This window comes from Thermomyces dupontii, assembly GCF_041956625.1.
Source record: "Thermomyces dupontii strain NRRL 2155 unplaced genomic scaffold VTN31scaffold_7, whole genome shotgun sequence".
In the NCBI taxonomy this organism is placed as follows: Eukaryota; Fungi; Ascomycota; class Eurotiomycetes; order Eurotiales; family Trichocomaceae; genus Thermomyces; species Thermomyces dupontii.
The window spans coordinates 184693-205855 of record NW_027192313.1 but is presented as its reverse complement, the minus strand read 5'-3'; the positions used below and the strand labels follow the sequence as shown (position 1 = coordinate 205855).

Genomic DNA, 21163 nt, shown 5'->3' with positions numbered 1-21163 from the left:
CAGACATCACCTCTCCAAGTCAAACTCAGGCTAGTATGAACCTGCCATCCATGATCAATACCGTCGATAGTACTTATCATCATCATCAGAATCATGACTACGGTGACGACGGTGATGGTGGCGGCGGCGGTCATCATCATCATCGGAAGAATCATGATGTTTCTTGTGCTTGTGCTTGTGTTTATGCTCACGGCGCCGACCATACTCATCCTTTGAATCATCTGAATCATCACCGGAATCCTTGCGGTGGTGTCGGTGACTGTGCCGTTCCCCGTAGGAATCCCGCTCGTATGAGCCATACGTATGTTGCCGACTGTACTCCTGCTGACGTGATTCATACTCGTGCCGGCGGCCATAATCCGACGACTCGTAGTCGTAGTGCGGCCGGCTGTACTCGTCGTGCGACCGCTGGTAGCCGTCGTCATAGCCACTGCGTCCGGGGCTCCTCTCATACCGACTCGAGGTAGTTTCGTAGTGGCGCTGGTATCCGGTGTCTTGGTAGGCGTGTGACTGCGGAGTACTGTAGCTCGTCTCAGACTGGTAGTATGATTGCGAGCCGTGCCCAGACGGGCGCGATGAGCTGTAATCCGAGCCGTGACCGTACTGGGACGGCTGAGAATGCTGTGAAGAGCCGTAATAATCAGAGCCGTGACCGTACTGGGGCCGAGACTGCTGCGAGGAGCCGTAATCCGAGCCATGGTCGTACCGCGAAGCTCCGTAACCAGACCCATATTGAGAGGACTGATAGGAAGACTCATGGTACCCGCCGCTCTGCGAAGATTGGTATCCATAAGACGATGAGTAGGACTGCGTGTGCTCCTGCTTGTACTCTTGCCGTCCTGATCCCGATCCTTCGCCAGTAATGCCGCCGACGATCTTCGCGGCAGCCGACAGGGCACCCCCGAGTGCCGTATCTCCCACACCTGGAAGCTTACTCAACTGCTCCAGTGGATTTGACGACCCAGAAGATGGCCGCTGCTGCTGGCTGTGGGACGTTCCACCGTGGGAGCTGTACTTGCCCACCGCAGGCGTCCCACCCATGGATGCGAATCCGCCGCCACCGTGGGAGTGGCCTCCACCTTCTTGCTCCTTTCGGATATTTTTACCTGCCCGAATGCCCTCGGCGCTGAGAATATCGTCCAGTTCCCTACTGCGATCTGGTCGCGACTCCACCCAGCGTTCAACCGCTTCGAACATTGAACGGTGACCCTCATGATTCCTGTCCCTCAGGGCAGGGTGATGGAAGATTCGAACCACATCGTCCAAGACCCGCTCCTCGGGGACGTCGGGGTGCTCCCATGCGTGCACCACACGAGGAACGACATACTTCACAATCTCAGCGGCAACTGCGCCTGCCACCTCGTTCAATATGTTGGCGAAGTGATCCTTCGAGAGCAAGGAATGAGTCGGGTCCGTGCAGTGAGGATTTGTCCATGGCTCAAACTGATGCTTCGCTGCCGACTGAATGACCCCATTCGATCCCGCCTGCATAGATTGCGAGGCCGCGGCGACCAGTGGCCGGATGTACGGCGCCAGCAAAGAGAACACATAAAGAGTCACCGACTCGGAAATTTTCTCAACCAACGCTTCCAGTCCCGGAATCTTTTCGATGATCGAACTGACCGTTCGCACCACTTTGTCACGGAATTCGAGAATGGGATAGATGTCTTTGACAACCTGTTCTGCATCAAAGTCGGCCAACGCGGGGGTGCTGCCTTGAGTATCCGACGGCGCCGGGCGAGATTCTCGGTCGCGGCTGGAACCGTACTCGTGCGAGGAGCTGCCGTAATAGTCACTAGCATGCCCGTATCCACTGTATCCGCCATGTCCCCGCTCTCGATCATAAACGCCGTCGCCACCGAACCCACGCGACTGGGAATATCCACTACGAGAAGTGCCAGTGCGGAGGTTGCGGGACCGGTTGGACTGGGCCTGGGCCTCGGAAACACGCCGGAGGTTCTCCGCCTCATCGACGAGTTCTCTGGTGCCAGGCACCTTTCCCAGCAGACCTACAAACGAATTGAAAGGGTCCTCAGCTGAGCCGGAAGAGGCATTTCCAAGTTGAACATCCATTGCATCCAACTCGGACTGCGTGAGCTTATCATCGGCCTCTCCCAGGACGGAATGGATGAAATCCACCATTCCGAACGTGCCTGTCACCAACGGAAAGATATTGCGACCCCGGACATTGATTTGTGTTGCCGATCCGACATGGGGGAAGACATTCCTGAAGCCCATCTCGCGCAAAGCCAGCTCTACGTAGTTGGAGTGGGCGGTAAAGTCTTCTAATGTATGAAGTGCTTGGCCCAGATAACGAAGTGCCTCGTACAGATTCTCCTCTTTCTTGCTGCCGCGTCCGCCACTTGCGTACAACCGCCCGTAATGGATACTTTTCGAGAGACTGGACTTGATATAGGCCGCACTTGTCGCCCAGTCACCTCGCTCATTCGCAATGTAGTTCTTCATACCAGTGTGGGGGTCGATATCCAGCTCGACGTCACGGACAGGAGGTCGGAGACGCTTGTCGTACTTTCTAGCATCCTCGTTGTCCGCATAGTCTTTGGGATTGCTGCGGGGACATTAGTCAATCTCCGCGAACCTATCAAAAGAGCGAGAACGCACTCGATGTGTTCCTCCGGACGATAAACACCCAGTCTCTCCGACGTGACTTCGAACTCAGCCGTTGCATAGCCGAAGCTCATAAAGGAGAGAATCCAAACAAGGATACGGATCAAATCGGCCTGCACATTCTTTAGTGTACCGACATCCAGCGCCTGAGAGCTGTAAATCCAGTCAATGTTAACGTCGTTTCCTATTCCGTATCGTCCTGCAAGGAGAGATGGAAACTCACTAATCCCGCAGCCAATTCCCAAAGTACACTCGCTTGATCATGTTACTGGTCCACTTCTTGCCTCCGATGAAGGCCAGGGTTTTGATGGTATCCTCGATATCTCCATGACGCCAGTTCTTGCCCTCAACTACGGAAATCGAGGCAATGTCTTAAGATCGCGCTCTGTTAGCCCGTATTCGAACCATGGATCGAAGGGGATGCGGGCCGACATACTTCCCGCTCCGAAAGCATATGTCTTCGAAGGCAGCAGAACTAGCAGCAGGAGAAGGGAGAGTAACAGAGGCGAGAAGCCCCTGTTTGCGAGCCTCATGGCGGATATATCGCCTCAATACTGCGTACTTACGCTCATAGAAATGAGCTGCCCCGCACTGCAAGAAATCTGATCGAGAATGGATCACATACCACGAAGTAAGATGCTGATTTCGCTACCAGGCTTCTCTGAAAAAAAGCCGAAAAAAACGTCAAGTCTGAGGAACTACGCAGGAGAGAAGAAGAGAGAGAGTAATAAGAGCAAATCTGCTGAGTACTAGAGGAGAGTAGGTCTGAAGCTGACGACAGCAAACCTGCCGAGGCATTATGTAATCCAGATCTGTGGATGTGATTGGACACAGTAGGATAGTTATCTAACTTATTTTGGTATTTTATTTTGGGTCAACCCCGCAGTTCTATTTGGGAATCAGCAGATTACGTAAACAACGAGGAGCTTCAAGTGAATTGAAAAACCTCCATTCCTGTTGGGACAAAGTACTGTATGCTTTGTTCAGTGCTTGATTACCGGGTGCTTCAATAATGCAGTACTCACTTCTTTTTCGAATGGTCAAACTGGTGCGGAATTACTCCGTCGGTTAATATCGCTCGTATCGGACTGTCAGCCGAGAAACGCGTGCCCCGCAATCGATACGACTGTCTTGAATCTTGGTGTCATCGATGGTCCGGATACTCGGGACTCGATTGAAACTCGAATACAACCTCGGATTCGCTGATAAAATCATGTAGTCCAACGTAGTCCTGCGAAGATCCTGTAGATAATCTCTCAAGGATCACCGAACTACTACCGATTGTTCAGCCGGTACGAGTTGATAAGTATTTGGACGAGCAAAGGCAAGATGGGCCAGTCACCTTATCTCGAGGCTCTTCAACGCGATGGCTTCGTCGTGATTCCCGGTCTTCTGACTCCGGAAGAGGTGGCAGAGCTCCGCGAAGCAGCAACCAAAGCTACCAAGCGCACTCGCAAAGGAGAATGGCCATTCTTCCGTACCGTGCCCAAGCAGTTCCCGCCCTGGCCGAAAGAAGTCCCACCGCCGGAGGAGGGTGGAATCTGGGGCGTGCAGCACCTGCTGCACCCGGAGATGCCAGGACGGGATAAATTCGCGCGGTTCTACTTCTCGGACAAGGTCCTGCGGGTGGTGGAGGAGCTTCTCTCGGTGGAGCGGCCATCTAAATCTACCTCGCCCGACGATGAGCCGCTCGTGATGGAGCTTTTCAATCTTCTCGTTGCGCCGGAGGGAAAGAACTTCGAGCTTCGCTGGCATCGTGACGATATTCCTGAGACGGTCTCGCCTGAGGAGGAGCTCAAGCTGCTCCAGGCCAAGAGTCCGAATGGCAGACAGTCGCATGCTCAGTACAATCTTGCCTTGTGCCCGGATTCCTCCCTCATTGCGGTGCCGGGCTCTCACCGTCGCGTGCGCACGGAGACCGAGCGCAATGCGGATCCGTATGAGCCTAATCTGCCGGGACAGCAGGTTGTGAAGCTAAACCCAGGCGATGCGGTGTTCTACGACAGCAATATCCTCCATCGAGGCGTGTACGCGCCCAAGGAAATCGGGGGCGAGGAGACCAGATTGACACTGCATGGAAGTGTCGGTCTCAAGGGGGCCAGTGGAGACGACAAGGATAAGAAAGTCCGAGCGACGGCCGTGTTGCAGCATGGAGTCGGCAAGTGGGTTGATCGCGAGGACGCGGCTCTCGGCGTGGGCGAAAGGGCGGAGAATATGAGGAAGAATCTGATTTCTATGGGCAGAGGAGATGATGTCGGGTACTCTCTTCAGGGATGAGACTCCATCTGTGCAGTACATTGCGTCAACGTACAGCAGACATGTGATAATGCATAGTACACGAGTTGTCTTGTACAATCTTGATTGCACAAGGCAGCTTCCCAACCAACTGATCCGATCCCGAAATATAGTATGCCAAGTTCTCGACGGAAAACCATCCCGGTAACCGCTGGGAATTGAGAAGTACTGCACCGGTGGAGAATATATCGAGTGGTCGAAAAACTCGACTGCTGCCCATGAAGAGCGCAGTTCGGCCAGGGGCGCGATAGCTTCGGCATTATCGAGGTAAATACCTCGATCGACTCCTCGGCCGAGGACGGAGCTTTGACTTTCGGCTATGTTGTTATGTGCAACCGCTGGTTTGCCTTGCTATTGTTAGCCAACTTGCGAAGCTAGTAGGTAGCCAGTGGTAGCTGCTCTTTCACAGGGACAAGGTAGAGGTGACTCACAATAGCACGAAGTGCACTCGGCTGAAACTCATGCCCGGGTGAAGCAGCATGGCTGCTCAACCATACACTGGTCCAGACGGCAACGATGAATAATACCACTTCACGACGAGTTTCGAGCCTGGACGGTGGTAAGATGTCAGGTTCCGGGAATCGACCCGAATCTCCACGCCTTCGCCGCGTGAGCCAGTGGTAGACCAAGTATTGTCTAGTCGTCGAGGCGAGGTACGCATCCAGCCCTAACTTGGCAGAGAGTCGTAGGTCGTCGAACTGTTTGTACTCGAAGGCGATGTTATCAAGACTTGCTGGGCCAGGCTCAGGGCCTCCTCAGGCGACGTGCTATTGCGAACGATATCTAGGATGGTTGGGACCTGGGAGTCGTCGCAGTCACGGATGATGTCGTATAAAGCTCGCAAGAGGTCCTCCTTGCCCTTCCATAAGTCAGGTTGCTGGTGTTGGACCAAATTAGCGGTCATATGGTTCTGATCCGGCCCGGTGACAAAGGGAATAGATGGGTAGTTCGGCCCATAATCCATTGCTTGGGGCGATCCCTGTTGTAAGGTCACAGGCATGCCCATGCCTGCTGAAGAAGACTTAGACACTCATCCCATGCCGAGAGGAACATGCACAAACCCATCAGATCATCTCCAGCAACCACGCTCGAAGCGAGAGGAGGAGAAGGGACAAGTCCCGCACTGCCAACACCAGAAGGGTTAAAGATGTGATTGTGACCAGGCATCGAGCCGCTGATAAACGGCGCAAATGCAGGAGCAGGTGGCGCTGGTGCCATTGCCAAGCAGCTTTGGCCATCGGGATGGGCATCCACCATCCTCTTCGGAATCTTAAACGGCCTTGATAATGCCGGCGAGCCGGATGAAGCAGATCCATACAACGCTCCCGCGACGCCATTGTCGAGGAATCCGTTAGATGATTCTTCATAATGTGCCAGCTTTCTCTTTAGATGATTGACTTCTTTGCGCAAATCACTGATGATGTTGGCCTGGCTGATCTGAAAGCGATCCTCATCGTTCGTTACATAGGAGCATTCAGCTCCCAGCCCACGTTTACTACAGGCCAAACATGGCTGCAGGCGATTGCACTGAACGGCAACCTTAGCTTCACTCCACACTTTGGAGGTACAAAGCTAGTTCGATGCAAGAAACCAACCTTTATTTTGCGTTGGCGACATCTAAGGCATGATTGTCGCGGTCGATAGTTGTTGGTCTTGGATGGTTCGGACATTGCGCCTGTGGTGTCCGTGGACACCCTACATTAAACAGGCGGCTGCTAGGAGAGTGTCGCCATTTGGCATTGTCTCCTGGTCGGTTGTTGTCCTGGGAGAATTTGAAACGCAGATCAACCTAGCCCAGGTTCAGGATCATTTCGGAACTCGCAATGGACATGTCAGAATACGTAACAATACGAAACTCTTGAATAAACTAGCCGAATCTGGTCATAAGATCTCCAGTTTAATCACATTTACCGTACGAATAATGTAAGTTATCGTAATCATCAGTACCCTCAGGGAGTCGGGATACGAAGTACTCCGTACTCCGTCGGTACGGAGAACTCGGCCCATGTGTAGTACTGCTAAGCCTTGCGGACGAACGATCAGGAAGGATAGCTTGCATATTTATATACATTACACGTAGTAATTTAATGCAAGAACGCCGATGGGTATCACAGAGCAAAACAAGCAAAGTCCATCGATGAATGCTATTATTTCCGCCTCTCAAGAACCGAGCGAAGGCGATCAGCACTGGCAATAGTGTCTGGATGATCAGGTCCCAAGACCCGCTTCCGTCCATCCTGTGCCCACCGATACATTGTCTCGGCTTCTTCATACTTGTCCTGATGTTGGAGAACAAAGCCAAGGTTGTGAACGCTCGCAAGAGTATCGGGATGATCGGCCCCAAGTACCTTTTTCCGGCCTTCTTGTGCGCGTCGATACATCGCCTCGGCCTCTTGATGCCGGCCCTGATACTGGAGAGCCACGCCGAGGTTGTGAAAGCTGGTGAGAGTGTCTGGGTCGTCAGGCCCCAAAAGTCGCTCCCGGCCTTCCAGTGAGCGCCGATACATCTCCTCCGCCTCCCCGTAGTGCCCCTGATCTTGGAGAGCCAGGCCAACATTGTTGATGCTGCCAAGAGTATGGGGATGGTCAGGCCCCAGCTCCTTTTCCAAACCCTCCATCACCCGTCGGTACAAAGTCTCTGCCTCGTCATGCCGGCCCTGAAGGTGCAAAATCAATCCAATGTTGTTAAGACAGCCCAGAGTTTGCGGATGCTCCGGGCCCAGCACTTTCTCCCGTCCCTCCACCACCTGCCAGTATACTGCCCGTGCCTCTTCGAACTGTTCCTGGTAATGGAGAGCCATGGCCACGTTGTTGGCAGTTTCGAGGGTATCTGGATGTCCAAAACCGAGTACTTTTTCCTGTCTTTCCAACGCCTGCCGAAACATCTTCTCAGCTTCGACAAACTGGTCGCGGCGCATCAGAACCAAGCCAAGATTGTTGGTGGTCTCGAGAGTGTGCTGGTGTTCCGGTCCCAGCGCCTTCTCCGTTCCCTCCAGCGCCCGTCTGAACATCTCCTCAGCCTCATCATACTTGTCCTGATCCTGAAGAACCAAGCCTAGGTTGTTGAGACTGTTTAGAGTCTGTGGATCCTCCGGCCCCAGCTCCTTCTCCGAAACTTCCAGGACCCGTCGGAAGAGTTGCTCTGCTTCTTCATACTCTTCCTGATCCTGAAGGACCAGACCATAGTTATTGATACTGCCAAGCGTGTGCGGATGGTCGGACCCCAGAACGTTCGACCGGCCCTCTATCGCCCGTTCGTACATCTCCTTCGCCGCTTCATACCGACCCTTGCGGTGGAGCACGAAGCCAAGGTTGTTGGCGCTGGTGAGAGTGTCTGGGTGATTGGTTCCCAGTACTTTTTCCCGTCCCTCCAGCGCTAGTCGATGCATCGTCTCGGCCTCTTCATACTGGCCTTGATCCTGAAGGACCAAGCCTAAGTTGCTGAGACTGCTGAGAGTATGTGGGTGCTCAAGTCCTAGCACCTTCTGCATTCCCCCAACCGCTCGTCGAAACATTGCCTCAGCTTCTTCATACTTCTCCTGGTACTGAAGAGCCAAGCCGAGGTCGTTGATACCGATGAGAATCTCCGGATGGTCGGGTCCAAACACCTTCTCCCGTCCCTTCAGTGCTCGTCGGTACATCACCTCAGCTTCTTCGTACCGACCCTGGTGCTGGAAAATCAAGCCAAGGTTGTTGACGCAGCCCAGAACGTGTGGATGCTCAGGTCCCAGCAGCTTCACTCGCCCGTCCATTGCCCGCCGATACATTTCCTCAGCCTCCTCATACTCTTCCTGGTGTTGGAGAAGATAGCCAAGGTTGATGACAACGCCGAGGGTGTGTGGATGCTCCGGACCAAGGATGTTCTCCGAAGCTCCCAGCGCTCGCCGAAATATGTCCTCGGCCTCTTCAAACTTGTACTGGTACTGGAGGACCAAACCGAGGTTGTTAAGACTGCCGAGAGTGTGCGGGTGCTCTGGCCCCAACACCTTCTCCCATCCTTCCAAGACCCGTCGAAAAATCGCCTCAGACTCTTCGTACTGGTCCTGATGTTGGAGAACCAAGCCAAGGTTGTTCGCGCTCATAAGAGTGTCCGGATGCTCGATTCCCAGCACCTTCTCTCGGCCCTTCAGTGCTCGACGAAACATCATCTCTGCTTCTTTCAGCTGCTCCAAATCCTGCAGAACCAAGCCAACATCGTTGACGCTGATCAAGGTGTTCGGATGGTTGGGCCCCAACACCTTCTCTCGCCCTTCAAGCGCCCGTCGGTACATCCTCTCAGCCTCAGCATACTGGTCTTGGAAGTGGAGCGTCAAGCCAAGGTTGCTGACAGTGTCGAGAGTGATTGGATGGTCATAACCCAGCTCCTTCTCCAATCCGTCCAGTAGCCGCCGGTAGACCCCCTCAGCCTCTTCATACCTGCCTTGATGCTGCAGAATTCCGGCGAGGTTGCTGACACTGCCGAGAAGCTGCGGATGTCCAGGCTTTAACACTTTCTCTCTCCCCTCAACCGCCCGGCGGAACATTGCCTCGGCGTCTTCGTCTCGATGCTGATCCTGAAGAACCAAGCCAACATCGTTGACGCTGATCAGGGTGTTCGGATGGTCCCGCCCAAGCACCTTTTCTCGTCCCTGCAGCACCCTTCGGAACATCACTTCAGCCTCAGCATACCGGTTCTGGGAGCGGAGAGCCATGCCGATCTTGTTGACACTGTCCAGGGTCTCCGGATGATCTGGACCAAGCTCTTTCTCTTTGATTTCCAACAGCCGTCGATGTATCACCTCTGCCTCGTGATGCTGACCTAGAATTTCAAAGCTGGCGCCTACTTTAGACAGTAGGAGCTCGACCTCATCACCCTCTGAATCGTTTAGACGCTCGAGGACGCTTAGTGCATGCGGCAAGTATCTAATCCAGATCTCCTTGTTCTCATGTTCCGGTATCGGGAAGGCGTCTGCGAGTCGTCGCAATACCCTGGTGGTCCACTCTTTGCGCTCCCCTTCCTTTTCTAGCCAGTTCAACATTGCCAGTCGAACCGTTCGGTGTATATCATATGTTTTTTTCGAGTCTTTTCGCTTGGTAAGAAACGCATATGCCTTGAGCGTTTCGATCGCATCCTTCACATGAGACTTCTCAGCGGCGGGAGGGAGGAGGGCTCGAAAGATATCTTCCTCGCTAAGGAAGCTCATCAACTTCAAATAATCGGAGGCCAGAGGATTATGGTTCGCAATCTGACGGAACGAGATCAGCCAAGTATCTGCCATCGGGCTCTGCTCTCTATAATCATGATGGTGTTCAAAATTCCTGCTAAGCAAGCGAATCATGTCTTTGTCACTTGACCGGCAAAGCTCGAGGTACTCTGCAGTTGATATCTGCTGTTTAACCATATATGCAGACGCTTGTTTGATGGCTAGTGGCAGATAACCAAGAATTTCCAGAAGTTGATCTGTGTCCTTTGTGTCTCCCATGTTGCGCGTCTCGTTTTTTGCCAAATGTGTCTCCAGAAGCTTGAGAGCTTCTTCTTTGCACATTTCCCCAACCGCTATAACATTGGTGTCCGGAATACCAAGGCGGCCTATTGTCTCTCGATTTCGTGATGTGAATAGTATGGAACCTTTCGAACTGGATGGGAGGTAGTCCTCGAGGCTCGTGTTGTTGTCGAAGAGGTCTGGGTTGTCGGCATTGTCCACAATCAGGAGCCAACTGCCAGTGTATTCATCACTCAGAGCAGTCTTCACCAGCTTTCGAACATCGGCTTTGGCCTCATCGATTCCGTCAATCTCCAGCATCCGGCCAATGTTCCGGTAAGCATTTTGGAGACTGATGGCATTTACGGCTGAAACCCAGAAGACGGAACAGTCTGTATGCTTCTCGCGGACCCGAAAGGCAACCTCGAGCGCGATCTGGGTCTTCCCAATCCCTCCTGGACCGACAATGGCAGTCCGTTGGCAGCTATCCGCGGAAGAAACAAGCTGCTCCAAGACCGATTCACGACCGACAAAGCCCTTGTTTCTCCTATATGGCACACCGAAGGGCACACTACCAGCGGCTGGAAGAAGATCAGCAACAGAGGGTTTGATAGAACTTCTTCAGTTTTTCTTTTGTTTTTTTTTGTTTTGCATATTACACAACGTTGACCCAAGCGCCCTTGGACCAAGTGGCCACCGTACCTGCAGGGTGTGATTTTCGCGGTTCCTTCGAAGCCATTGCTTCGTCTCTTGATCAATGACTCGGCTCATTCAAGTGGCAACATTGGATGCACATCGACCTTGAGTACCAACTGCGTGCGGGCGCATATCTTGCGTGCCGGGGACTCGAGCAGCTGGCTGAAGAATGCGAGGTCTAGAAGTAACAGAAGACGAGAACTGTTAAGGAACGATATCATTGTGATCAATTGCCTAGACCTCGCTCTAAAAAGCCACCCAAGCCCAGCTGAAGTTTACACGAACCTGGCTCATTCAGCTGGAGCAAACCCCCTCAACTCTTTATGGTAGTTCCTAATACGAGGTTCCGTTCCTGAGCTGGGTGCCCATAGCTTCGGCCTTCGTGGAGTTTTGGCGTGCCTCTTGGCCTTTTAGGGCGCTCGGATGTTCGACATGGGTCCAGTCCAAGGATGCTCGGCGAGTTTTGAAACAAACATTAATTAAGCTGCCGAATCCTCCCAGTGTTTTGTTCATGGATCATGAACCAGTTCCCTGATAAAAGGGTGCAATACCTAGTAAGTACAAATGCCATTTGATCAAGTGGCACAATGACACCGGAAAATATTCGGCATTGAGTTCTTCGTACTTATAAGCAACATGTTGGTCGCAGTACATACTAGTTGTTGGTCCAACAGCTGAAAAGCTTTGGACGGCTGAACCGAGCTGTCAGCCGGTGTGCAGAAGCAACACCGCAAGCCTTGGCTAGCCACAGGCCTGTCCCAGATAACCTACACGTGATACCACGTGACCAAGCCTCAGTGCGGATGCCGGACTGGAAAAACTTTTCCCCTTCGCAATTTGCGCGCTGAGGGGCAAGTCTCAAATCCCGATCCAAGAGAAGTTGTCCTGGATACAGATTCTTGCCTCAGGCTTGTCGTCCGGAGGAGCACCCGACCCGTTTTCAAGCTGCTGCCTCGATTTCCTTGTCGGTCTTTTCTGCGGGTCACAGGAACCCCGCATTGGGCTCGTTGGCCACGCCTTGGGTTCCGTGCCAGCCATAGCACCCTCGCTACTCGGTGTCCGCGGTCTCGAAACAGCAATATCCGCCAATTCAGCAATATGGCGACCGCTTCAGCTCCTCAGAGCTCTCTCCTGTCCCTGCTCTACCGTTCCTACCCTCGTGCCATCTCTCCCGATGCGACGGAACTCGACTTGAATGACGCCAGCCCCAAGATTTTCCCCAACATAACCTACGCAGAAGCGGATAAGGAGGCTATCAAGCAGCACCTGGAAACAGTCAATGTGCTGGTTGCAGCGCTGGGCAAGGATGACAAGGCTGTCGTTGAGTCTTCGCTCCGCAACATTAATAACCATCTTTCCTCCCGGACGACGGTCCTGGGCGCGAAACCCTCCGTGGCAGATATTGCGTTGTATGCCGTTCTTGCTCCGTTAGTTGAGAAGTGGAGTCCAGAAGAGCGGACGGGCGAGAAGGGATACCACCATATCGTGCGACATGTTGACTTTGTGCAGAACGGGTCGATGTTTGGGTTGAAAGTCCCGGACGAAGAGAAAGTTGCAATTGATGTAAACGACGTCCGCTTCGAGCTGAAGCCAGTAGATCCCAAGGAGGAGAAAGAACGCAGGAAGAAGGAGAAGGCGGCCGCCGAAGCGGCAGCAGGTGGTCAGCAGACCGTGGTGGTTGGACAGACCAAGCCGGAAGCCGCGGCTCCGGAAGATGCGAAGCCGTCGGATGCTCGAGCGAAAGAGAAGAAGGAAAAGAAAGAGAAGAAGGAGAAGAAGGAGAAGCAGCCCAAGCCCGCGGCGGCACCTGCAGCACCTCCATCGCCGTCCCTGATCGATCTCCGCGTGGGTCACATCCTGCGAGCAATTCGGCACCCGAACGCTGACTCGCTGTACGTGTCGACGATCGACTGCGGTGATGCGCCGGGCTCGGACAACACGTCCGTGGATGAGGCCACTGGAAAGACAGTGCGGACGGTTTGCTCGGGTCTCAACGGGCTGGTGCCGCTGGAAGAGATGCAGGGCCGGAAAGTCGTTGTCGTGTGCAACCTGAAGCCGGTCACGATGCGAGGTATCAAGTCGGCTGCAATGGTGCTGGCCGCATCACCTCGTGTGGCCGAGGGCGAGGACTCGCACGGTGGACCTGTAGAACTGGTCAACCCGCCGGCAGATGCGACGGCTGGTGAACGGGTCTTCTTCGAGGGTTACAGCGAGGGCGAGCCGGAGAAGCAACTCAACCCGAAGAAGAAGGTATGGGAGACCTTCCAGCCCGGATTCACCACCACGGACAACCTCGAGGTTGCCTTCGATAGCCGACAAGTACCGATTCTGGAGGCCAAGGAGGATGCGCCGCTGGGCCGACTGGTGACGCAGTCTGGAGGAGTTTGCACGGTGAAGAGTCTCAAGGGGGCGACAGTGCGATAGTCTGGCGGCAGTTTCAACTTTCAAGCATGCAACATCTACCTATACTTTTCGTCACGGGCGCTTCCGTGCGCCAATAGAAAATCAAGCTACCTTTTTGCATCCACGATCAAAATAGGAGTCTAGGAAGCACAGACGCTCTGTGTCGATTCAAATACACAAAGTTCGAATGAACTAGTTGTTGGCCTGGAGCTGAATATTTGAATTTCTTTCCCATGTCGATCATCAAGTACCTAGGTAGAGTACAAGGACAGTACATTCAAGTCGGCAAATAGGTACATTGACGAAATGACGACAAGCAAAAAGCCTCCGTACTCCGGACTGCCGCACAAGTTGTTTATTTATAGACCGAAAGCGACCAAATTTTTCCATTGGAGTTTGAATCATGCATGTTTGCTGCATCTTGGTTGGTCGAGACGATGATGCCTGTCTAAGAGCCGGCGAGTCTATTATTTGCTAAAATGCTGCAGACCTCCAAATGTTTCCACTTGGGCAATGGATTGTCACAGTGGTTTCTTTGGCCTTCGGAAAATGATGTGTCCGCTTTTGATGTTCCAGTGTGACTCTGCATCTTGAAACCGGGTGGTCGAGATGCTGTGTTCATAATAATACTACAGGCAATAATGACTGATCAGGATTCATATTTCAATGCGATCGTGCAAAGGAGGGTCCTGAAACATCTTTCCTGCCTTATAACTCTACCTTCGGTGTCTTATCGATGATCGAGCAGATCCCTCTGGTTTAGAGACTAAACGCAGGACATTGACGAGTTCTACGGTTACGATCAATCTGGTGGCGTGCTGGCCACAACACCATGGCAACCCCTCTCACCGGCACCGTCATCATCACTGGCGGAAACGGGTCATTAGGCTCAGAGGTCGCCCTCACGATCGCAAAGATGCAACCACTGGTGCATCTCCTCCTCGTTGCTCGGGATATCACCCACGATGAGAGTGTGCACCAGGTTGCTGAGAAGATTCGACTGATTGGGCCGCGGTCCCTGGAGATTGTCAAGCTGGACCTAACGAGCCTGGAGGAGGTAGTGGTCTTCGCACGGCATACGGTCCAAAGAGTGCTCGATAGGATAATCCCCCCGATTGTTGGTTTGATCAATTCGGCGGCGACCTTGTCCTTTGTGGACGATGGGCCAACAAAGGACGGTTTTGACCCGGTCTACCAAGTGAATTGCCTTGCACCGTTCTTGTTAACGGTCAACCTGCTGGAGGGGTTCAAGATGAAAGGATCCATTGTGTTGAACATTGGTTGCTCCGCTTTCTCTGAGGGCCAGCTGGATTACTTCGACCTCCATCCGCCGCAGGGCCGATCCACGCTGTCAACTAGGGAAGGAAAGCTCCGTTTCGGGAGCAGCAAGCTGCTGATGAGCGCAGCCATGTACGCACTGCGTCGAAGTCTTCGTCATGTGAGCATCGCTTTCTTTCTGTCTTTGTCGTCTTTGTGTCGCACAGTTTCCTTTTCCCGCTGACCAGGGCATCCTAGACTGCGCGCATTCCGTTGAATATCTGCACTTTAGACCCTGGCGTTCTTGCCGGAGAGTCGCACCTTGCTCGAGACCTCCCCACGTCGGTGCGGGTCGGCCAAAAAACACGCCGGGGGTTGCGTCCGCTGGTTCGGATGTTCTCCAAGACGGCGATCAACCCGGCCCACGTGCCCGCCAAGGTGATTGCGAAGCTCGTATTCCAATCCGACGACCGGCGATGGCTGGATGCTGAGCCCTACTATATCCTGGACGATGTCTACGAGGCGTCCTCAGTCCTCGAAGTGCTTCGGGACGGCTGGAAGCTCGATCGGATCTTCGAGAAGGTTATGAGGGATGCTGGGCTTGCGGGGAGTAGTACAAGTTCGTCCGGGCTGTCGCCATCGCTCACTCCATGATCCTGTATATAGCCGATAGTACTATCTCTGTACATAGTCATAACGTGGGTCTAATGATTGTGCTCTTGTACTGGTAGTCTGGCACTGAGGTAGGCTGCTCGTACGAGTAGTACATGATGGCAATGCTCGGCGTCGCTGACTGATCCATTCAAGACCAATCGCCACCGCTCGCCGGATCGATGGCTGGTGACGACATTGTATCTAAATCTGGGAAACGCGCCATTTATCAAGCCTAAAGAGCATCGCTTCTGTAAATAAATAGCCAAATGAGTATTGGCAGCCTGCCATGCTTTGGTTTCCTTTTCCTATGGTGAGGACTGAGCAGGAACATGCTTTGAGCCGATGCTCTGCCTGCCTTAAAAGGAATAGAGTACGGAGTACAATAAGTACATACGGAGTATCCAATCCTATTGGATGGAATTCAGGAATCAGACGAAACACCGATGATGATTGGCTGGAAATGAGATTAAGTTATCACCAAGTCACGATCCAAGGCCGATCGGTCACTCGTGGTGCAAGCCCAATGTCTCACAGTTAACACCGTATTGGTACTCGTACAGTACGGAGTATTCAGATCGCCAATCGCCAAAACAGCCAGAACTGTCACTATTTTATGTCAGAGAATCAACAACGGAGCTGCCAACAAGTACGAGCCCTGTTTAGACAGGGTCCTCGTGCGTGTGCTAGGCCCCGGACGGATTTTCTGTGATTATTTTGCCGTTTCCGACTCTTCTTACGCCAAGACAGCTATCAACAGTGTTCGATTTGCCAGCAAAGGCGTCTCTCGACGCTTTCGGCCCCAAGTGTCGACGAAGAGACGGAGTTTGTTGTCTTGGCCTTTTGGACCCTCGACGAAGAAGAAACAACAGGGCACAATCGTGCGATCGATAAGTCCACGAAGCTCCGAGTCGAATAATTACCTCCCCTCCTTAATTCGAGAGGCTTTCCCTCATCTCCCCGCCTGACTTATGCTGTTGAAGCGATGAGCAAGTTCTCCGCCTACCCCAAGGCCTACGAGGCCTATCCGGGCGGGGGCAGCCGGACCTTTTCGATATCGCCGCATCGGTACGTGGAACAGAACAGGGAATCACCTTGGCTTTGGTTTCTGACCGGACCTTTCCGCACATAGGTTCGAACCCCGAGCACAGCAAGCACTGCGACAACGAAGACAACTCTTCCTGAGACTCGGTCTCGTCGGCGCTGTGTCGTTGCTTCTCCTCTTGTTCCTGGTCCCGTCGTGGCGTGCTGCCCTATTCCCCACGGTTTCGCTCGGATTGGCGTCGACCCTCTTTGATGATTTGTCGCTGGAGACGGTGCGATACTATGACCTCTCGCATACCCAGGGCACGGCCATGGGCTGGCAGCGCGAGGAGCGGGTGCTGCTGTGCACGCCCCTCCGCGATGCGTCCCCCCACCTGCCCATGTTCTTCTCCCATCTGCGCAATTTCACCTACCCGCACCATCTGATTGATCTGGCGTTCCTGGTCTCGGATTCGAAGGATGACACCCTCCCGCAATTGGTCCGCATGCTCGAGGAGCTGCAGGCTGACCCGGACCCGAAGATGCCGTTTGGGGAGGTCTCGGTGATCGAGAAGGATTTTGGTCAGACGGTCGAGCAGGACTTTGAGAGCCGTCACGGCTTTGCCGCGCAGGCCGGCCGTCGAAAGTTGATGGCCCAGGCGCGGAACTGGTTGCTCAGTGCCACTCTGCGCCCAGTGCACAGCTGGGTATACTGGCGAGATGCCGATGTGCAAACGGCACCGTTTACAATCATTGAGGATCTAATGCGACACAACAAGGATGTGATTGTGCCGAGTATGTTTTCCATGCTTGGATGATGTGGAATTTCCAATTTCTGATGTAGCTTAGATGTCTGGCGACCTCTGCCGGATTGGCTCGGTGGAGAGCAGCCCTACGACCTTAACTCGTGGCAGGAGTCCGAGACAGCTCTGGCATTGGCCGAAACGCTGGATGAGGATGCGGTGATTGTTGAGGGGTACGCCGAGTACGCTACATGGCGGCCTCATCTGGCTTACCTCCGTGATCCGTACGGGGACCCGGATATGGAGATGGAAATTGACGGTGTCGGTGGCGTCAGTATCCTGGCCAAAGCCAAGGTATTCCGTTCAGGTGTGCATTTTGCCGCCTTTAGCTTTGAAAGGCACGCAGAAACAGAGGCGTTTGGCAAGGTGGGAATCTGTTCTTCCAATTTCCTCTTTTCTGGCCGCTGACATGGTTGCATAGATGGCCAAACGCATGAACTTTTCCGTTGTCGGCCTGCCACACTACACCATCTGGCATTTGTACGAGCCCAGTGTGAACGATCTCCGGCACATGGAAGAGATGGAGCGCGAACGACGCCAGCGTGAGGAAGAGGAGAAGCGGAAAGAGAAGATCAAGGAACAATTCCGGGACACGAAGGAAGAGTGGGAGCATGACAGCGCGGCGGCTCGAAAAATCGCCATGGACGCTGCTGACAAGGAGGAGAAAGGCAAACCAGAGGGTAAAAAACACAACGGTTCATAGACTGCCTTTGGTTCAGTTCAGTTCTTTTCATGTTCTTTTTTCTTGACCATATCTGGACTTGTACTTTAGATGTTGGCTTATGCTCCCTGGCGTTACTTTGAGTGCTGTGTTATGTCTCGCTGCATCTTGCGCGTCTCGTTTGGAGTACAGGAGTACGAGTACAGTGTTGTGGAAAAAAAAATTCCAAAGAGATACTCTTCAGGTGCAGCTTATACAGGCAACAGACAGACTCATGAATCTTTATCTTCATGGGCGTACGCACTAGAATGCTCCAGTTTATCCGAGAGTCGGTAGTCATCCTTGAGGCTATCTGATCAATCAGATAAATCGATCACTTCAATCTTGTTTAGTCACCACAAATTGACATGTGCCTTTTTGACACTTTAATACTCTAGCAAAGGCAAATGAATAATGTCTACTCAATCAGCACCCCGGATCCGCTTCACGCACACCGCGCCGCAGCAATCGTTCCGTCTTTTGGAACTGCCGTCGGAGCTCGCTGAGGTGCTTTCCGCGAAATACGCGCCAACGTAAGTACTTCCTCAGGTTTCCAAAATACGGTTCCGACTCACTGATTCCTGTCCAATTCGACTTGTAGCCTATATCTCAAATCTTCCTCGCCCGGTAGTACCAATGCCACCGCCAAAGACAACTACGTGAACCTCTGCACCGCGACCAAGACATACCGCGTGCGACAGGTCCAGTCGTCGAATTCGATTCACCTGCTAGTTCCCAGCGCGCCGCAGCGCGTGCGGCTGTTATCCGGAAAGACCAGTAGTGACGAGAGCGACCTCGGCGGAGTCGACTCGGTCTCCACGATCGCGAAATGCGCGTCGACGCTTGAATTACAGAGTCTGTCCGAGGCGGAGGAGGTGGATATCGCGCGACGGGCGCTGGAGGAGAAGCTGAGGGTTTATGATCGGTTGAGTGTGGACGCGGTTGGGGAGGACACGGTCATGCAAGAAGATGACCGCGGGATAGATTCGGGTCTGGACGTGCAACGGGGAGGTGAAGGTGCTATCCGGGGTCGCATTCTCAACGAGGTCCCGACGTGTGCGGCGCGCTGTCGTGCAGTTTGGAGGGAATTGTGTGGGTTTGTGTCTACGGATTTGCGGAAGGGTTCAGGAGGGCTTGTCGCGTTCCGGCCCTCGGCACGGGTGCGGTTGGATGGGTGGAAACGGATTCTAGAGGGGAGTGTGCTGGAGGGGATTGAGCTGGGCAAGTTGTTTCTTGTCAGCGACCTGTGGAAGGCCGTTCTTACGGAGGACGGAGAGGAGCCATTCCCAAGAGAGCTGTTTAATGCGGTTGTGCGGAGGTTGGCGGAGTCGACAGGCTCTGATGATGATGAAGCGGAATTGAGATGTAAGTTTCTCCTGCCGCAGGTCTGGGCTGAGGTGCGGTTATTGATGATGCTGGTAGGGGTGAGTTTGGATACAGCCGTCGTAGTCAGGTTCGTGGGTGAGGCCTACCTCGAGGCGACAGCGCCGACGGAACGGAGCTCGATCGGGCGGACCGAGTTTCTTGCTGCGTGGAAGGATTTGCTGCCGGAGGGATGGAGAGAGCAAGTGTCTCTGGACAAGATTCAGGTGTGTTCTCTCTCCTGCTTTGGTTGGTTGAATGCCTACTAACGCCTATAGGGCTCGTACAACTCGCCCGACCCGCTCTCCATCTACTACAATCGGCAGTCCGAAGTGGCCAAGGCAGCAAGTACGACGGGGCCTACGGCCAAGAACGCGCGAAACTGGCACGAACGATTCAAGGCCCAGAGAAAATGATCGCTGCCGCGTTGTGTAAGCAATACTACAAGACAGTATGCGAAGAAAGCAAGCAGCCACCCCCAACAGCCGTTCATAGTCAGCACCAGCTATATTTCTCATTCCACACCCACTCGACATCATCGCCCATCCCCCGCGCAGCACCGTTCCATTTCAGGCATGTGATATGGTTCTGTTCGCGATGCACGATTTGCGTCGTCGGATCCAGCAACTGTGCCGCCTTTTCGAGAAGTGGCGTCGGGTTCCAGAATTCAACTTTGCTCATGCCGAGCTGGTGGGCCGCAAACTGCGCCCGCCGCAGCACCGCCGCCATGGCTTCGAGCGTGGACATTTCCTCCTCCGGGGTTGTTGGCTCGTCATAGACCCAGCGCAGGATGTACAAGGTATGTGACAATGGTGAGGCGCCCACCGTGCGCGTCCAGACGCAATACACCTTCTGCTCGTCGACGCCGGCGCCCCGGAGGGCCGGTGCCTTGTCGAAAATGCCTTGTTCTTGGTAAAACTCATCGCGGGCCCAGTGCCACAGCAGGTGGTCGTAATCCGGGGCAATGGTAAACAGAGCTTGCGGCGACTTCAGCGACTTTTGACGCAAAATATCGCGGAACTTTTGCTCCATGGCGGGGGTGCACATGCAATCCCTCACATCGTCCGGACCGAGCTCCCTCGCCTTGGGCATTCGCGCCGTCTCCAACGACGCCTGGTACTGCTCCGGCGTGATGGGTGGCAAGGCGATGTGCGACGACGGGAAAGGTTTCCAGCCGTACTTGGCGTAGAACTTTTTGCCAATGTCGGAGTAGAGCACCGAGACCAAGCCCTCTTTCTTTTCCGGGTCTCCTTCCTGCCAGCGGTCAATCTTCTTGGCGACCTCGGTCATCATCCGCCCGGCGTATCCACGGCCCCGGAACTCGGGACGCGCGAAGACCGACCCAATTCCATACGCGACAATGTCCTCTACTTTTCCCTTATACGCGACATATGCGGGCTTGCGGTATGTTTCGCAGGCGCTGAGGATGGTGCGTTTGCCGGGCGGCTGGCGGTTGTCGACCAGAACCCAAGACACCAACGCGCCGTTGCGGGTCAGATTCTGCTGGGAGAGCCGCTGCTCACGAGCAACATACTGGTCCACGGACAGCGGGCCTCTCCAGGATGCGCTGTTCAAGCGGACCGCCTCGACTCGCTCCTCGGGCGTGGCAAGCTCGAGGGATAGGTAGGGAGCATCGTAAGGAGGCAGCGTCGGCGAAACTTCTGCTGAACCCATCTTTGCTTTTTCAATGCGCGACTCGTCGAGGATCTGGTCTGCCAATCTGTAGAGCTCGAAGCGCCCAATTAACCAACTCTCTTTTATTTCTTGAAGAGCTCAATACATCATCTCGCCGGCGAGGTTCCCGAGGTTTTAAATCTGTGGAACGCATCGTCTCCTCTCCCCGCCACTTTTAGCCATGGGCTGTAACGTGGGCACAAGGTACG

The 21163-nt window shown here is 53.8% G+C and overlaps 8 protein-coding genes across 8 annotated transcripts; 4 read left to right on the top strand and 4 right to left on the bottom strand.

Moving 5' to 3' along the window:
- Positions 1-54: 54 nt before the first annotated feature.
- Positions 55-3161, bottom strand: VTN31DRAFT_6397 (uncharacterized protein; the record flags this gene model as incomplete). Its single annotated transcript, XM_069407002.1, has 4 exons — positions 55-2569; positions 2623-2781; positions 2852-2999; positions 3065-3161. 4 exons carry the CDS (start codon positions 3159-3161, stop codon positions 55-57), a joined length of 2919 nt encoding a protein of 972 aa, XP_069258572.1.
- Positions 3162-5590: 2429 nt separating this feature from the next.
- Positions 5591-6593, bottom strand: VTN31DRAFT_6396 (uncharacterized protein; the record flags this gene model as incomplete). The annotated part of the gene is made up of 3 exons (XM_069407001.1): positions 5591-5934; positions 5985-6450; positions 6519-6593. 3 exons carry the CDS (start codon positions 6591-6593, stop codon positions 5591-5593), a joined length of 885 nt encoding a protein of 294 aa, XP_069258571.1.
- Positions 6594-7070: 477 nt separating this feature from the next.
- On the bottom strand, positions 7071-11124 carry VTN31DRAFT_6395 (uncharacterized protein; the record flags this gene model as incomplete). The annotated part of the gene is made up of 2 exons (XM_069407000.1): positions 7071-10966; positions 11088-11124. The coding sequence occupies 2 exons, from the start codon at positions 11122-11124 to the stop codon at positions 7071-7073; spliced, it is 3933 nt and encodes a 1310-aa protein (XP_069258570.1).
- Positions 11125-12179: 1055 nt separating this feature from the next.
- Positions 12180-13505, top strand: VTN31DRAFT_6394 (uncharacterized protein; the record flags this gene model as incomplete). The annotated part of the gene is made up of 1 exon (XM_069406999.1): positions 12180-13505. One exon carries the CDS (start codon positions 12180-12182, stop codon positions 13503-13505), a length of 1326 nt encoding a protein of 441 aa, XP_069258569.1.
- An 811-nt stretch (positions 13506-14316) lies between these two features.
- On the top strand, positions 14317-15395 carry VTN31DRAFT_6393 (uncharacterized protein; the record flags this gene model as incomplete). Its single annotated transcript, XM_069406998.1, has 2 exons — positions 14317-14922; positions 15000-15395. 2 exons carry the CDS (start codon positions 14317-14319, stop codon positions 15393-15395), a joined length of 1002 nt encoding a protein of 333 aa, XP_069258568.1.
- A 982-nt stretch (positions 15396-16377) lies between these two features.
- On the top strand, positions 16378-17921 carry VTN31DRAFT_6392 (uncharacterized protein; the record flags this gene model as incomplete). Its single annotated transcript, XM_069406997.1, has 4 exons — positions 16378-16460; positions 16525-17210; positions 17265-17584; positions 17640-17921. The coding sequence occupies 4 exons, from the start codon at positions 16378-16380 to the stop codon at positions 17919-17921; spliced, it is 1371 nt and encodes a 456-aa protein (XP_069258567.1).
- Positions 17922-18332: 411 nt separating this feature from the next.
- On the top strand, positions 18333-19696 carry VTN31DRAFT_6391 (uncharacterized protein; the record flags this gene model as incomplete). The annotated part of the gene is made up of 4 exons (XM_069406996.1): positions 18333-18451; positions 18520-19283; positions 19341-19507; positions 19559-19696. The coding sequence occupies 4 exons, from the start codon at positions 18333-18335 to the stop codon at positions 19694-19696; spliced, it is 1188 nt and encodes a 395-aa protein (XP_069258566.1).
- Positions 19697-19775: 79 nt separating this feature from the next.
- Positions 19776-20954, bottom strand: VTN31DRAFT_6390 (uncharacterized protein; the record flags this gene model as incomplete). Its single annotated transcript, XM_069406995.1, has 1 exon — positions 19776-20954. The coding sequence occupies one exon, from the start codon at positions 20952-20954 to the stop codon at positions 19776-19778; it is 1179 nt and encodes a 392-aa protein (XP_069258565.1).
- Positions 20955-21163: the final 209 nt, after the last annotated feature.